Source organism: Wolffia australiana, chromosome 5 (genome assembly GCF_029677425.1).
Source record: "Wolffia australiana isolate 7733 chromosome 5, ASM2967742v1".
Lineage (NCBI taxonomy): Eukaryota > Viridiplantae > Streptophyta > Magnoliopsida > Alismatales > Araceae > Wolffia > Wolffia australiana.
In genome coordinates, this window is record NC_135839.1 from 13164542 (window position 1) to 13181037 (window position 16496).

Below are 16496 nucleotides of genomic sequence, written 5' to 3' on the forward strand. Positions count from 1 at the left end.
TATGGAAAAAGGTTTGATTTGGTGTATTTACCATGATTAGAAAACGTTACTACTTAATCTACTATCAGAAATAATACACTGGAGAGAGAATAGTAAAATGGTGCATGTTTTGATTCATATGGCAGTTTATAAAACTACTATATCTAGAGCATTTAATTAACTTCAAAATTCAAGCATAATCATCAACGGATACTATTCATCGGAAAAGGTCGAATTTGTCTAGGTCTTACCCTATGATTCAAGAACATATAATGTATCTTTTTGAGAAAGTATGATTCTGAATACCCAGATACATAGTGGGATAATGTGATGGATGGCTGTCGTGGGGTGGGTGAAGTGACTCGTGGCTACCTACCATAGAAGATGTGACGCGCCGCGCCTTCCGGGAGACGCCATGCATGAACCATGTAGGAACTAAGAAAACATACGATCTCTCTCTCTTTATGTACATGTAAATGCATACCTTCATGTGGGTATGTTAGATGCATATATGAATGTATGTAAGGCTGATGTGAGGTCAACCTACTCACTTCCATGGAGGCGTCATGGATACGGGAATGGATCGTTCATCATCGCGGATAATCGTCCCAAACAAGCAGAAACTCTTTCACTTTTCGTCATTTAATGCTCGGGAGTTCACTGCCACTTCAAATGTCTTTATCTGCCCCACAGAAATATAGATAGATAGATAGATAGATAGATAGATGGATAGATAGATAGATAGATAGATAGATAGATAGATGGATAGACAGATAGATAGATAGATAGATAGATAGATGGATAGACAGATAGATAGATAGATAGATAGATACATAGATAGATGGCTAGGTAGATTAATAGATAAAAGAGAGAGAGAGAGAGAGAGAGAGAGAGAGAGAGAGAAAGAAGTCCAGCAGAGCGATCTAGCCATTTAAGCTCCAGGTCTATACGTAGCGTACGAACATATGAATTTTCTAGAAAGAAAAATGAACGGAGGCGCAAAATCCCAGTTTTGAATGAGCAGTAGTTATAGACGGATTAAGGCAAGCTTGGTGAACAAGAAAGTGAGAGGCCAGTGTCAGATCTCTCTCTCCTCTTCCTATCTTTATATAATCTCTATCTCTCCATGATATCTCTTAAAACGTTTACTTCTTTTGTTCTCGCCCATGTTTATACGTGACTAGCATTTGACCGAAGCAAGCCCCGAGTGAAGAAGAACAGGTTCAGAGAGCGTTGCTCAAAACCCAACCAAAATCTCCGAGAGAAAAACGCAGGGATTTCTTCTCTCTGGTTTTCGCCGAGTAATCTTCGTTCCAACATTCAAAATCTCTCTCTCTCTCTCTCTTTATCCATCTCTTCCTTTCAATCAAGCACGATAGGAATGCCAAGGAGATGGCGTCTAACAGCAACAACAGAGAGAATCGCTCGCCGGATAAATCAAAGGACGAAGAATCCTCGCCGTTTGAGGCCAAGCTTTGCCCTTCGTGCAATCATCCAATTCAGACTCGGGAACAGGTCTTAGCCACTCTCAATCTTTTTCATATTTCTAATGAGTTTATCCTTACGATCTAAATATTATCCCAGGCGATAATGCGAGTTCTGTCGGCGCTTCCAGCGGGAGTGAAGTTCGATCCTTCCGATCAAGAACTTCTCGATCATCTAGAAGCAAAGACGAAGCCACAGACTCGAAAGCTTCACCCTCTTGTCGACGAATTCATCCCTACGCTTCCAGGAGACGACGGCATCTGCTATGCTCACCCGGAGAAGCTCCCTGGTAGATTTCCATCTTTTCTTCTCTTTTCTTTTCATTTTACATCCCAATGAACTGATCAAGTGATAGAAGTAAACTGCACCATCGTAGGCAATCTACTTGCATGTAATTTCGAGAACAGACCGAACCCAAAATCCCCAAGAACACAGTTATGATTCCGGATCGTCCTGGACGTGGACGGTGGACGGGACTGGACGATTTTCGTCCAGTCCAACGTCCAGAGGAAGTTCAGGGACGAAGGACTGGACGGTTTCGTCCCGTCCAGTCCTCCCGGAACGAATTTTAGTCCCTAAATTCGTCCCGGACGAAAAAAACCCATTTAATATTTTTAATATATTAATATAGATTTTTCTAAGTGTTTTAAAGTAAATATGGAGGAGAGAGAATGCAAATGGACATATGTACAATTAATTATGAGTGGCGTCAGTTTGCAAGCGCAAAAAAGTACAGGGACCTTGATGCAAATTAGCATTGCGAGGCCACAGGGCAAGATCTCAACCGTCGGACGTGAATCCGGCTGCTTTTCATCCACATCCATCTAAGACCTCCGGAGGAACGGTTTTTTCATCCCACGATAAAAACACCGTCCCATCTGGTGGTTCACGGGACAAATTTTCATCCCCAAATTTGTCCGGAAGCTCGGACAGGACTATTTTTTTGTCCAGGGACGAAAAAATCGTCCCACCCGCGTTCCTGAACTGTACACAGTTCCAACCGAAAAATGTTAAAAGATCGGAACTTAGATGCAAAAAAACCGGATATGGGTTCTACAGGATTTTTGCTCTCTAAATTACATGCAGATAAATTGTAACTTAAATACTAAGATTGAGTTCTATTTTTTGATATACTGCTTGATCTTCCTGTTTTGCTTCAAAAGATAATGACTGGAAGAGATTCTTGACAGGAGTAGGAAGAGACGGTCACGTAAGACACTTCTTCCATCGATCATCAAAAGCTTACAAGAGAGGGACGAGGAAACGGAGGAAGGTGCTGACAGACGATAACGACGGGGAGACGACATGGCACAAGACGGGGAAGACAAAGCCGGTTGTTTCCGAAGGGAAGCTCAAAGGCTTCAAGAAAATACTTGTGCTGTACAGCAAGAAGGGTAAACAGACCAGACCGGAGAAGACCAACTGGGTATTGCACCAGTACCATCTGGGCTCCACCGCTGACGAGAAAGATGGCGAGCTCGTCATTTCTAAAGTCTTCTTCCAGACTCCTGCACGTCTAAAACCCTGCTCTGAATCCCGATGAGCCCATCATCCCTCTTCAATCTCTAAAACTCAGTCAATATTTCATCTCTCTTTGTGTCTACTTGTTGTTGAGGACGAGCCTCTGGTAGAGGGAGAGGAGATCCTTCTTCACCGGGTTCCTGAGCTGGAGCAGCTCTGCTCCGAAACCATGCCGGGTCAGCTCCTGCTTCAACTGGAGCACCGTGAACTTGCTGGGATCCACCTCTTCTTCTTCTTCTTTTTCTGCTTCTTCGAAGGAGGTGCCGCTGTCGTAGTAGTTCTTCTTCTTCTTATTCTTCTTCCTGCTGTCTCCTGCCGCCTCGACATCTACCATGTCCGTGTCCTCCGTCCTGGCGCGCTTGCCGTGGGAGCCGGTCCGGGCGCCCTCGTTGAGACGCGCCGCCGCCAGCTCCTGCTGCAGAAGGTCGAGCTTCGCCTGGGTCGCCTGAAGCTGGAGGGAGAGCGCCTCGGCGCGGCTACTGGCCTCCACACGGGCGCCCCGCTCTGATTCAAGCAAACCTTCCAGCACTTGGACCGTGCTCGAGCGCTGCTCGTTGTTCTGGCTCAGCATCTCCTCCATCTCTTGCTCTCTCTTGCCAAGAGCTGCCTCCAGCTCACCGAGCTTGGCGGCAGCGGCAGCTTCTGCCGCCTGGGCCGCGACGAGCTTCCCCTCTATCCCCGCCCGGTCCCTCTCCAGACCCTCGGCTCGCCTTTCCATTCTTTCCAGCATGGCCAGCCTCTCCATGGCCAGCTGCTGCAGCTCACCCTTCTCCCTCTGCGCGGCGATCGCGTCCGCCCGGGCATCGTCTGCCAGTCCTGTGGCCTTCTTGGCCTCTGCCTCCGCGGTTCGGCACCGGAGCTCTGCCTCCTCCCGCTTCTTCATCTCCGACAGGTGCTTCTCCTCAAGGTGGGTCTTTTCCTGTTCAAGGACTCTGGCTTCTCTTTCATACGACTGGGCCCTGCTGCTAACTGCCTCAAGCTTCTCATTCATCGTGATCATCTCCTTCTTCAGGTCTTGAGTTTCCATCTCGTAGTTCTTCAACAGCGTCTCTGCGACCTTCAACTTGGCGATGAGACCGGAAGAACCGGCGTCGACCTCATTAACCCTCGATTTCATCTGCTTGATTTCTTCTTCCTGGAATGGAACTCAGACTTCAGCCCAAACCCGAGAAAAAATTAAAGAAAAACAAGGCATGGTGGTCACCTACCTTCTCAGCTAGTTGGGTTAAGAATTCTGCCCTCAGCGCGTCCTCCCTATCTCGGGCCTTCTGACTGGATCGTTCCTGCACCAGGGCAGCCCGCTCCAGAGAAGTTTTTGCTTCACCGACAGCCGAATCGTACTTCCTCTTCCACTCCTGGGCTTCTTCCTGGGCTGATTGAGCCTGTTCTCGAGAGGCTGCCAGCCTGCTCTCCGCAGCGCTAAATCTTGATTTCAATGCTGCAACTTCTGCCTTGTGCCGGTCCTCCTCGGCCTTCAGCTCTGATATACTGCGCTCGTACTTCATCTTCCATTCAGAGGATTCGTTTCTGAGGGAACCGAGCGTTTTGGAGAGGCTCAAGCATCTCTCCTCCAGCGTACTGCTCTTGCTCTGTAGATTTGCCAAGTGCACTGAATAGTCCTCTGCGACCTTGCGCTTGTCACTGATCGCCTCCTCGTAGCGCTTCATGTACTCAGCACGGTGCTTCTCGTTGGACTCCGCCTGCTTACGCAGCAATGCCACCTTATCTTCGTTGGAGCGGAGCTTCAGCGCGATGTCACTCTTCTCTGATTCTATTCTGCCCATCTGCTTTCTGAAGAGGTCCAGAATCGATGCGTTCAAACTGCGAAGATCAGTAAGAATAGTGCATCAGGAATGAAAGGAAGAAGAATGAAACGATGGATAATCATTAAAACAAGGTTGTGTACCACTGTAACAAGAATGTCGCCAGCTTTTGCCACTTGCCAGGACCGTGAGATACCTTTTCATAATCTGAACAGAGGTTTTCCAACAGCTGCAATTTTGAAGAAGGGAGTTTGACTTTTCCAGAAATACGGTCAAATTTAATTTTAAATGCGTAACACAAAGAAAAGTGATTTAGATTTGGCTCCGCAATAACATATCGTTCTTACTTGAATCACATCCTCAATCTTTGCATCAGGAACGTGACAAGCACCACGCAACTTCTTCTCCATGACCTGGAGAGTCTCGGTGGACCCCAATTCTGCTTCCAGATAGCTATTTCTCTTGTAGTCCTACATCACAGTTCGCGTACTATGAAAATTTGGGCCAAAATTACAAATAAAAGAACAAAATATCTACAAAGCAATTATTCATACGGAAATAGTATCCACTGTTTTGATTCTTCAAATAAAAGACGTCTGTATTGAACGCATGAAAAAGGAAACCTCACCTCAAATGCCTTCCGTGAGAAATTATGGAAAAGCTTTTCGAATTTCTGACGTGTTTGTCCGGATCCAACAGCGCAGGCGCTAAACGCAGCCATCGCCTTCTGGAAAGCTTCATCGTGCTCTTCTCTTAGAAAGGCCTGAATTAGAAGGCACGCAAACATCAGCATAACAAAAGGGAAAATCCTTCAGCAGATTCATGACAACCACGCATGCTAACCTCGTCAGGTGGTTTGGAGCGATCAAAGGAAGACATATACACCTCAGTAGCTTGTTCATATGCTTTACGGCATTCAGTTTCTTCAACGCTCTGGAAAAAAGGACATCACAAACACAAGATTGAAACGACTAAAACCTCCTCTCAAACAAACACTTCAACTATCTACAACGGGCATATCAGATGAAATATACTTCCACTAAGAAAAGATATCCACATTTGATCAAGCACTCGTTTGTTAAATAGCCACACGATAAAACTAGCCTTTGATCGCTCTCAACAAGCGATTTGCACAGTGATTCAAAAGAGTCCATCGGAATGATCAGTTAATCGATCAGATAGGCTGGATCTTGATCGCTGCCAATGGGCCAATCCAATCGAGGATCATTGATCTCGTCAAGCCTGATTGATATGATTAATCAGCCTGCTGATTAGAGCAGAAGGACCCATACGTCCAACAGAAATCTCCCATATGTCTAAGTAATGCCACATGTTAGTAGAACTGCCACAGACCAATGGGACGCCGAAACGCGTCAAAAGACAAAAAACACGTCCATGGAAGTCCAAAGCAAAACATAGTCTTTTCCTTCATTTTGTGATCACTTAGCGTCTTCATGGAGGCCCACTGATCGTGCAATTAGATCTGAAGATTTAAGTACGGATCACATCAACCCACAATCGGCTGCCTTAATCGAACTACCAGCCAGGTCGAGATAGCAGATGGATCCCATGGGCCGATTGTGGACCCAATCCACAGCAGATGGGTCCAGTTGCATACCGTATCAGATTGTAGATCCAATCAACCATTTGATCCATCAGATCAAATCCCTGAGCACAGGATAAATCTATAGTTGACGACCAACCTGCCATGATGAAGATATAGTGGGCACAGCACCATTATTGAGGGCATCCAGAAAGGACTGCGTTATTCCAGCGAGAATGGGACCCGTCATAACAGTGGCCCCAACTTGCTTCGGTCGGGTCCTCTCGAATACAAATTTGGTAAACGCATCCAGTCCAGCTCTGAACTCCGGGCGCAACTTGTCCAACTGCAGGTGATGTAACCGTAAAAAAAGTTTTAAGTTGATAATCAGAGAAAAAGACATTTTGACAAAAAAGTATTTTTGTCTCACGGGTATTTGATGAAGGCGCTGGAGATCAGATTCATTGTTTAGAGGCCTAACCAACGTGAAGCATTCTCTGTCAGGAAAAAGGGCACGGATGGACTCTCGAATCTGCATTCAAAACATTACATAGTCTAAAAACTAATAGTTGCAGAAATATGTCCTCAGAAAAAATATATCATCACTATTTTTTACGTAGATATGGACGCAAATGAAGTATTTGGACCTCATTTTTTGCGGCGACATCTTTCCTTCCCCCCTGCACAGGCCTCAATGCCAACTCCAAGTAATCTCGAGGCGCAAGCCGTCTGTTATCTTCAACTAGATCCAGGTAGAAATCCTGTAAAATCAAGACAAACATTTCAGGATAATGCTCTACAAACATCCTGTGAAATTCTGATTTAAGTCAGTAAAATGCTCTTAAAACGTTTCAGGATACTAGATATTGTTTTACCCTTAAGAGCCACACAAAAACGGGGGAGTATTGCCCAAGTTCAGTTGCTGTGGATCTTCCACTAGATGCTCTAACACGTATGTGCTTAGTCATCTCGGTAACAAGAGATAAACGATCAAGAGCTGCTTCATCGATACCACCCATCTGAATTAAATCCAAGCTGAATCAGAGCAACAAACGATAAATGCAAATCAACAGTATAAACTTAGATTAGAATACAACTTAGATTATACTTTTAAGATTAGAAATAACAACGTCAAGGTTAGCTGCGCCAATAACTAAAAAGCATCTTTCTGATTCCACACCTGATTGTAAACAAACATGCTTGACAAGAGAACCGCAAGAGAGAATATCTGCGTGCTGTATGTTCCCTGAAAATCAAACACAAGAGTTGTGAGGGTGTTGAGATAGTTGTCACGAGAGATTAAACTGAATGGAATATATCGGCGGAGAAAGAAGCACAGTGAAATCACGGATAAGAAAAGAGATTTGAGAAAATCAAGAAGTAGACAACATAGAACAACACTGGGAATAATGACCAAACAACAAACATCAGCATAAAATACACAACAACCATCTCCAGGGAGGATAACATCAATTTCCAACATTAACATAATTAATCAGACGTGAAAAATAATAGGCCAGTAGATTTCCAGAAGTATTATTAATTTTTGCTTCAGCTGCTGCCCCAACTGATTAATTCACCTATGGGTTTTAATTCAACGTTTAATATAGTGGATGCCGGTTGACAACCTAAGTATGTGGTTCCTCAATGGCACTTATCTCCAAGAGGCTATCTAGAAAGACTTTCATGGAGAAAGGAAAAATACTGGACAAGCTTCTTGAGGCAGCAAAAAAGTTTCATTTTTCAAAATCGCTGTGATGTAAAAGCGGAAAGAATAAAGCAGTTCGACAATATCTGTCAAAGATCAACTCAGTGAAAACGGAAGTATTTTTTTATCAGTGATCCATACTTTATCCGAGAGAGACATAGATAAAAAGACGTAAAAGTTTAAAAGGCAGCAGTTAAGTATGGGTCGGACGGAAGAAATTATAGATAAATGCGAATGAAGGTACAACTTTCCGAAGCAAGGGATTTTTCAAGCAAACAATAGGAAATTGAAGGCAAGATTTAGCAACAAGAGAAATGCTTCTCCCTAACAGAAAACACCTGAGAGAGGAGGGAAAAAGCAGTTAATACGACATGCCCGTTGTGAGTTCCTTTACATAACAAACAATTGTCTGCTGGATAATCAAAGTCCATGCGAAATAGCGGCTAGTGATCTATACGAGCACATACGTTTTTTAGAATCAAGGATTGGGAATTAAATCACCGCGAGAATTTTGACAACGCCCACCTCGAATCATGTTGAAATTATTGTGGAAAGAACTTTTGAAAACCCAACCCGACAGTTGAAAAGAGGAATTTAAATGGTGGCCCAAAAACCATTTGACTCTCTCACAGAAAAATAATCCTCTAACAGTGTTGCACGCGAGACATCATTTCTCGCAGTAAAAAATAGCCATGATCAGAGGTCATAGAAAAACTCGGCATTTAAATGACTTGTTATCATTAAAGAGAAAAAAAAAACACACCGTCTGATCGTAGGCGTCGATCCCTTCGCTGTCCAGGAGTAGCAGGCTGTACTCCGTCCCGTCAAGAGCAGTCAACTTCAACGGTGCACTCCACATCCACAGCCCCTTCGTGCACGGCCGGTGGGTAGACGCAACTTGAAATCCACTGCTTCTTCCCAAGAGCTACACGATTCAAAAACATCATCAATCAACCATTCAAAAAAGAACACAAAAGCTAGAATCATAAAAAACAAGGAAAATTCCCCCAACCCCACCAAAAAAGAATCGAACTTTAATTTTTCCATAAGCATGAATTCCACTGTTAAGGACCTGATTGAGAATGAAGCTCTTGCCCTGCCGAGCCCTGCCGCAGACGGAGACGACGCCGATGGGGCCTTTGACGAGATGCAGCGCGGCGACAGCCTCGGGATCCATCTGAAACTTGCCCTTGTCGTCGAAGTAGACCAATCGCAGCGGCCTGGCAGGCCCATTAGAGAAGGAAGGAGAGGGCGTGCCCGGCGAATTGGTAGGGTTTCCATCCTTGGTGGAGGGAGAAGATCCAACCCCGCGAAAGCCGAGCATCTGCATCATCTTCTACGTAGAATCGATCGATCGTTGGCAACTCCTCGCTGAATTTGCCGTCGGCGAAGATCTAACCCTCGGAGTAGAGCGCAGACGACGGCAGCAGCGCGCGCGGTGGGTCAGATTGAAGAAATGAGAGAAAGGGGGAGAAGCGGGGATTTTAAAAATCAAAAACTGTGAAGGGGGCAGTTCTTTTACATTGATTTATATAAGAGGAATGTACTTATATAGTGTGACAGATATAAGATTGTGTGAAAGAGAGAGAAAGTGAGAGGGAGAGTGTCTGTGTGAGAGAGAATGTGAGAGAGTGAGAGTGAGAGTGAGAGAGAGTGAGAATGAGAATGAAATAGAGAAAGTGAGAGGGGAGAGTGAGTGAGAGCGAGAATGAGAATGAAAGAGAGAAAGTGAGAGGGGAGAGTGAGTGAGAGTGAGAATACGGGAGAGAAAGAGAGAGAGAGAGATATAGAAAGTGAGAGGGGAGAGTGAGTGAGAGTGAGAATACAGGGGAGAAAGAGAGTGAGAGAGATATATAAAGTGAGAGGGGAGAGTGAGTGAGAGTGAGAATACAGGAGAGAAAGAGAGAGAGAGAGATATAGAAAGTGAGAGGGGAGAGTGAGTGAGAGTGAGAATACAGGAGAGAAAGAGAGAGAGAGAGATATATATATAGAAAGTGAGAGGGGAGAGTGAGTGAGAGTGAGAGTGAGAGAGAAAGAGAGAGATATATATATATAGAAAGTGAGAGGGGAGAGTGAGTGAGAGTGAGAATACAGGGGAGAAAGAGAGAGAGAGAGATATATAGAAAGTGAGAGGGGAGAGTGAGTGAGAGTGAGAATACAGGGGAGAAAGAGAGTGAGAGAGATATATAGAAAGAGAAAGGGGAGAGCGAGGGAGAGTGAGAATACAGGAGAGAGAGAGAGAGAGAGAGAGATATATATATAGAAAGTGAGAGGGGAGAGTGAGTGAGAGTGAGAGTGAGAGAGAAAGAGAGAGAGAGATATATTTAGAAAGTGAGAGGGGAGAGTGAGTGAGAGTGAGAGTGAGAGTGAGAGAGAAAGAGAGAGAGAGATATATATATAGAAAGTGAGAGGGGAGAGTGAGTGAGAGTGAGAGTGAGAGTGAGAGTGAGAGTGAGAGAGAGAGAGAGAGAGAGAGAGAGAGAAAGTGAGATGGGAGATTGAGTGAGAGTGAGAGAGAAAGAGAGAGAGAGAGAGAGAGAGAGAGAGAGAGAGAAAGTGAGATGAGAGATTGAGTGAGAGTGAGAATAAGAGAGAGAGAGAGAAAGAGTGAGAAGGGGGAGTGAGTGAGAGTGAGAATATGAGAGAGAGAGAGAGGGAAAGTGAGAGGGGAGAGTGAGAATGAGAGAGAGAGTGTGTGTGTGTGTGAGTAAGTGAGAGAGAGAGAGTGTGTGTCAGAGTGAGAGAGAGAGAGAGACAGAGAGTTAGTGTGTGAGAAGCTAAGAGAGAGGGAGGGAGGGTGGATTCGACACGCATCAACCTCGAGTCCATTGCCCCTCCATCGGCTGATGGAATGCCTTGCATTGTTGACGATGTCACTTAATTATAGTAAAAAATGATAGTCATGCCATTGCCGTGTCCACATCACGACATTGATCATTGCTGTCCAGTAGATGGCAGTTACTTTTAAACTGAGATTATGTTGTCTACAAAATGGGCACCCCTCCAGTGGAATCATTACAACAGAAAATTGTCTGACTTATCTACCATCAGCTTAGTCATTTGCTCATTTGTCTAAACATTTCATCTTTTTGCATCTCATCATCGCGAACATTTCGTCATTTATCCCCATCAGCCATTCATCTGTCATACAGAATTTATGGATGAAAATGACATTAATGATGGAGATTACTAATAGAGCCTTAGTAAATGAAAATTGTAAAACATGACTTAAATGCACAAACATTGTTCTACTTGTAGCTGCCAAGTCATAAATCCACATAACTAGCTTCTCCGACCCTCGAGTCCACAAGGACTTGCGCTTGAGTCCAAAAGCACTAGAGCACACTCTAACAAAGAGAACACACAAAGGGGAAAAACAAGATTCTTTAAAAAATAATTTACTTCGTTAATCATCCTTCAAGGGTACAATGGAGCCTTATATAGGCCACCAAAGGTGTGGGTCGTCTATAATGACAATAATCATCAAAGGCAACTTAAAATATTTAGAAGAACAATTGTAACAAGATGAAACAAAGATTGGGAGACAAACAGGCATCAGACAGTATATTTTTTACATATCTGGCCCATAGAATTTGCCAAAAGATATTTATGGGTCAAGAAGATATTGACAAGACAACCCAAAAGAACTGCACCTCTAAAAGGGTAGTAGTATAGATATTGTACATATTCTAACAGAAGAAGATTCTATTAGAGGACAAAAACAAAAAAGTTGTCAAAAGATTTCGTGGGTCTCTAAGAACTTCCATGCATATATTGTGAGCTTCTAGAAGAACCTCATTCCCATCCCATGACGGGAGCAACTAGTGTGGTCGATTCAGCACACAAATCGTAAATCAAAAAACATATAAACTTTCAAACTCATTCAAACATGTATATTGAGTACGATGATGAGTATGGGTCAGATCGACAAAGATCAAGGGTTGACTTTTCAAAAATTAGTTCATTCATTCAAAGTAGGAAAAATTATATGGAAAGGGACATAATAATTATAATTAAATTTATCCAATTAAATTTAAGAAGTATTCCAATCCAATTAAGTGAAAACATATCAATTTTTTATTGATATTAATAATCAAGTCAACTCATGAGAGTGTGTTGACCAAGCCAACTCATAAATTTTTAAGGTACAAAATTACCGATATTTATATTTTCAGAAATAGGATAATGTAAAGATTATCATAATTTTTTTAGCAAATTTATAATTTTAAAATAAGAAGAAATCAATGGACAGTTCAGACCGTTAACTTTCACCAACCCGTTGATTCTAGATGAATTGAGGGTTGAAATGGTAATAAAATTTTACAAAAATTATTCTCAACCGATTCTAGAGATATAGTATAATTATTATGTGTATTTGGTAAATTATCTAGACAGTATAAAATTAATATCAATTTTTCAATGTCAAGGCTTTGAAAATGGCACGGTTAATGCCATCCAATCAATGTGAAGAAATTGAGAATTAAACTGATGTAATAATTAATAATTGAGTTTTGGATGGAAATCCGATGAAAAGATGTTTCCAAATTTATAAAAATAACGCAATTTCAAGATTTGAGTAAAGATATGGGCATCGCAATTCAGCACACAAAATCTGCGATTGCGGGTTGAAATCTCAAAATAATATATATTATTATATGTTAATAGAAAGATGACTCAAAGCCGCATCTTTTGCCATTAGAATCGTGATATTAGTTCTGGTAATAAGTGAGAAAAATGTGACCAAAGTTATCACAAAAATCATGGTAAACTTGAGGAAAAAACGGAGATGATTCAATCAAAATCTCTATTTTTTATAATATAATTTCAATCTTAGTTAATTCCAAATAAAAATAAATGAACATTCCATATTTCCAACCTAAAACCCGCAAAATGTAAGGCTTAAGTCGAGTGCAAAGTTTGTTAATTACCTTTTTTGCTTTCGGAGTATTCCAATGTGTTGGAGATGATCCTCCCTCTTCTTTCCATAGAATAATGAGATTTCTGCACCAGGACGAGTGGCCCTAAGTCAACAATGCAATTGATTCTATTTTTTACCAAAGAAAAATGACTACACACTCGATCTATCGAGGATTTATGAGGTACTTTCCTATGAAGAGAGAATGCTTAAATAAACTCACATGAACATGAGAGATCTCAGTCGTCACTTGTTATGAATAAAATTGGACAGCTGAGATGATGCCATGTGGCATCACAAGAGATGTCACATCCTGCATAGTGTGGGTTCTATTGGGGTTCCAAGTCTTGATCATATGATCGTCATCTAATGACTCACATGTTTCTGTGTGTACTTGCATATATCATCATAATAATACTCTCATATGGAAATATTTACATTTCTGGAACGGCACCAAAGCGTCACCCAAAAGTGGGAGAAAAATTTGGAATCACTACAATAAGTAATATTTTTGACGCATCATGGAAGCATACACATCATTGGTTCACAACTTGAACCGCATCATTTGCCTTCTTGCGCAATATGACATGTGCCATCTTGAAAAACCTGTCAGCAACAAAAATAGAGTATGCACCTCATTGTGTTCAAGGTAACCCCAATAAAAAATCCAGCAATCTATCAGTCCACGGATGTTCAGGAATCAAAAGATGAGTTTTTTGAACTTGGCCCTTGATACTTTGGCGAATGTTTTACTGCCACATGATGAAGGTAAATTGTGTGTGTAATTGTAATGTCGTTGTAATTTTTAATTTACCGTAATCAAATAAAAGTTGATTAAAAGAACTTACTCAGACATATTGTTAGAGTAAGGTCATCTCCACAGGGACTGGCCTTTAGAGCTGTATTTAATACCGAGTTGTAGTGAAGAAGAGGTATTAATGATAAGCATAGTAAGGGATAAGTAGTCATTAAGTGATAAAATATGAAGCAGATGGGAATACCAAGTATTATTAATAATATTTATAGGTATTAGAGATAATAAGAAACTAGGATGTTGGGATGGATTAATAGTGTATAGTTAAGGATGATAGTAGTACAGGTAGTGAAGAAATATATGAGACTAATAAGACACATATAATAGTTAGATACTATTGATAAAATATGTATAATAGTAAAAAATATTAATATTTAATTATATTGTGAAGAGTAGCTTTATCCTTAGTAAGCAGTAAGGAGTAACTTAATCAGAGTAATTATATTACTAATAGGAAAGAAAAAGAGGAAGAATGGAAGTAGAAATTTGATAGACAGAGAAAGATTATTTAATTAGGTGTCTATGAGTAATCTAGAGAAGTATTTATATATATTAAGAATTTAAGAATAAGATAGCTAGGAAGAGAGTAAGTAATTTTCTAATCATATAGGTGGAGACAGTAAGATAATAGATTTTATATAGTTTTTGAGGGTTCAATTAATTAGATAGAATAAAGGGGCTACTAAAGGTAATTGGGGAGTATATATTTATAAAGTGGCATATAGTAGTAGAATACAATTTATCTAGGTATAATATTTATTATAGAGTGATAAGCTCAAATTTGGGGTGTTTTTACTGGTTATTTATCAGTTGGTTGTGTGAGGATTGAGCTTATGCAACACAATTTATAACCTCACAGCCTTAACGCGAGTAAGGGTCGATCCGCAGGGAGCAAGGAAAACAATATTAGTTCTTTTCAGTTTTCTTTAAATTATCAGTTCTGAACATTCAATTTTAACAGTCAAAGAAATAATCTTCAGTAAAGTTCTTTTTCCCTCAGAAAAGATGTATGGAATAATCCTCTTAGGAATAGCAAATTACTACTCAGGGTTAAACCTCAAGATTGAGCACTTATTTTAAGAAACGCCTTTATCCACAAACCTATTCGTGTGGATTTGGCAAGATATCAAACACCTGGTAGGCGCACCTATGGTCACCTCTGCCCGCAGCTTGGCAGCCTACAGAGGTGATTGCCGGTGTGCCTGCAGGTTGCGCGAGCGCGCCTGAAGTGCTTGCTGCGCGCAGGCTTTGCCTGCGCACTGCACTTGCGGTGCGCGGCCAAGACTTGCGCGCAGCGCTTGCGGCGCAAGGCAGCCTGCGTGCGGCTGCCTCTTTTGCGCAGGCGGCTGCCTGCATGCCGGAATGCTTCTTGTGCGCAGGCAGCTTCCTGTGCGCAGGCAGCTTCCTGCGCGCCTGAGTTGCATGCATAACTACTCTATCATCCATGAATTTTTTTTTTTTTGTAAACTGGAAATCAAACTAGAAGATGAAACAATATCAGTTGGAATTGTTGGAAGATCACTGGAGTTTTTCTTCCAACCCAACTTAGATTGTCTATAGGAAGAGAAGTACACAGTTACTGAAACTTGAGAATCGCTCTGTCCTTGTGTCACGGTCCTTGCGGCAAGGTGGAGGTCGTCTAGCCCAAGTTATTCCTCAGCTTGCTCCTTCTCCCCAGCTCCAATGCTCATCAGCTCATGGAGGGTGCAGAACTCTTCTTCTCCAAGCCCTGGCATGTTCAAGTGGAAATTCTGGACAACCTCAAAATGAACTCTCAAGAGAGTATTTATAGGTTTCTCTTAACACATGCCCCGGGGGCATTTTCGGAATTTTCTTCTTCTTGAATTTTTGCCAACTCCTCTTGATTCTTGTCGTCCTCCTTTGGTTGTCTTAACCTGTTTCTGAACTTACTAACCAAAAAAATGTCAAATATAATCCACTTGATTCGAAGAATCAAGTGGGGTTAGTAATTTTATAAAATAATGCATATGCATGACAACTCACATGAATTAACTAAATATTCTTGATGCTTTGATACTTAAAAGTCTAAATATTTGATGACTTATTGAGAGTCATCATAGAGTTAATATATTTACTTTTATACATGTTTATATATCTTTTAAGGTAGAAAATCAGGAGTTATAAGGATAATTCTGTTGACACCCCAGGGGTGTTTGACAGAATGCCTGAGAGATGTCAAAATAGGGAGATATTTTTATATTTTAAAGGAACTTAGATAAGTCAATTGATATATTCGAAAGCACATAAGGTGTTCGTTAAAATACCTCAAAGAGGCTGTGATGACGAAAACATGATGAACTTCGATCTAAATATAATATTTTACTAAAATCACAATGTAAGATTGGAAAATCATGCCTAATATCTACCCAAGAGTGCAGTACCTCATCGTAAGTGCCCTGATTTGAGGAATGAGAGTGGCAGTGCTGGTTGCCGCTGCCTAGCTTCGGTGTGCAGTTCCCCTCGCTCTTCTCCTCTGCCCCAAGCGCTCCTAGGAGAATCTAAAGCTCTATGGGGCCTGTCCTAAGCTGGTCGAGCCTTGTTGGAGCTGTCATCATTTTCGATTTGGTCAGACGAGCCTGAGAAGGGTCTTCCCCGTCTCTGTGGTTCTCAGTCAGAAGATGACAAAATTAAGCTCTTTGGGCCCCTTTAATGGCTTGGGAAGTACCTCCTAGTGTTGTTGATGAAAGGGGAGGGCCCTAGGGATCCTCCCAGGCCATCGGATGCACTGGTGGTCCCCCTAATGATTG

General features: G+C 41.9%; 2 protein-coding genes across 2 annotated transcripts; one reads left to right on the forward strand and one right to left on the reverse strand.

Moving 5' to 3' along the window:
* Positions 1–1300: 1300 nt before the first annotated feature.
* Positions 1301–3067, forward strand: LOC144703263 (NAC domain-containing protein 73-like). Its single transcript, XM_078575391.1, has 3 exons — positions 1301–1494; positions 1564–1753; positions 2655–3067. The coding sequence occupies exons 1-3, from the start codon at positions 1372–1374 to the stop codon at positions 3005–3007; spliced, it is 666 nt and encodes a 221-aa protein (XP_078431517.1). The 5' UTR covers positions 1301–1371; the 3' UTR covers positions 3008–3067.
* LOC144703262 (Guanylate-binding family protein) lies at positions 2660–9501 on the reverse strand. Its single transcript, XM_078575390.1, has 13 exons — positions 9072–9501; positions 8763–8924; positions 7472–7537; positions 7167–7310; positions 6939–7052; positions 6722–6823; positions 6452–6637; positions 5592–5681; positions 5377–5511; positions 5096–5218; positions 4892–4977; positions 4194–4806; positions 2660–4120 (listed from the first exon to the last, which is right to left on the reverse strand). Exons 1-13 carry the CDS (start codon positions 9330–9332, stop codon positions 3065–3067), a joined length of 3138 nt encoding a protein of 1045 aa, XP_078431516.1. The 5' UTR covers positions 9333–9501; the 3' UTR covers positions 2660–3064.
* Between the last annotated feature and the right edge of the window lie 6995 nt (positions 9502–16496).

Coding starts and splice junctions, on each gene's coding strand:
- LOC144703263 (XM_078575391.1), top strand. CDS start 1,372: ATGGCGTCTAACAGCAACAACAGAGAGAATCGCTCGCCGGATAAATCA. Junction 1,495..1,563: donor CAATTCAGACTCGGGAACAG/GTCTTAGCCACT, acceptor ATATTATCCCAG/GCGATAATGCGAGTTCTGTC. Junction 1,754..2,654: donor TCACCCGGAGAAGCTCCCTG/GTAGATTTCCAT, acceptor GATTCTTGACAG/GAGTAGGAAGAGACGGTCAC.
- LOC144703262 (XM_078575390.1), bottom strand. CDS start 9,332: ATGATGCAGATGCTCGGCTTTCGCGGGGTTGGATCTTCTCCCTCCACC. Junction 7,053..7,166: donor TTTTTGTGTGGCTCTTAAGG/GTAAAACAATAT, acceptor TTGATTTTACAG/GATTTCTACCTGGATCTAGT. Junction 6,638..6,721: donor AGCGCCTTCATCAAATACCC/GTGAGACAAAAA, acceptor CATCACCTGCAG/TTGGACAAGTTGCGCCCGGA.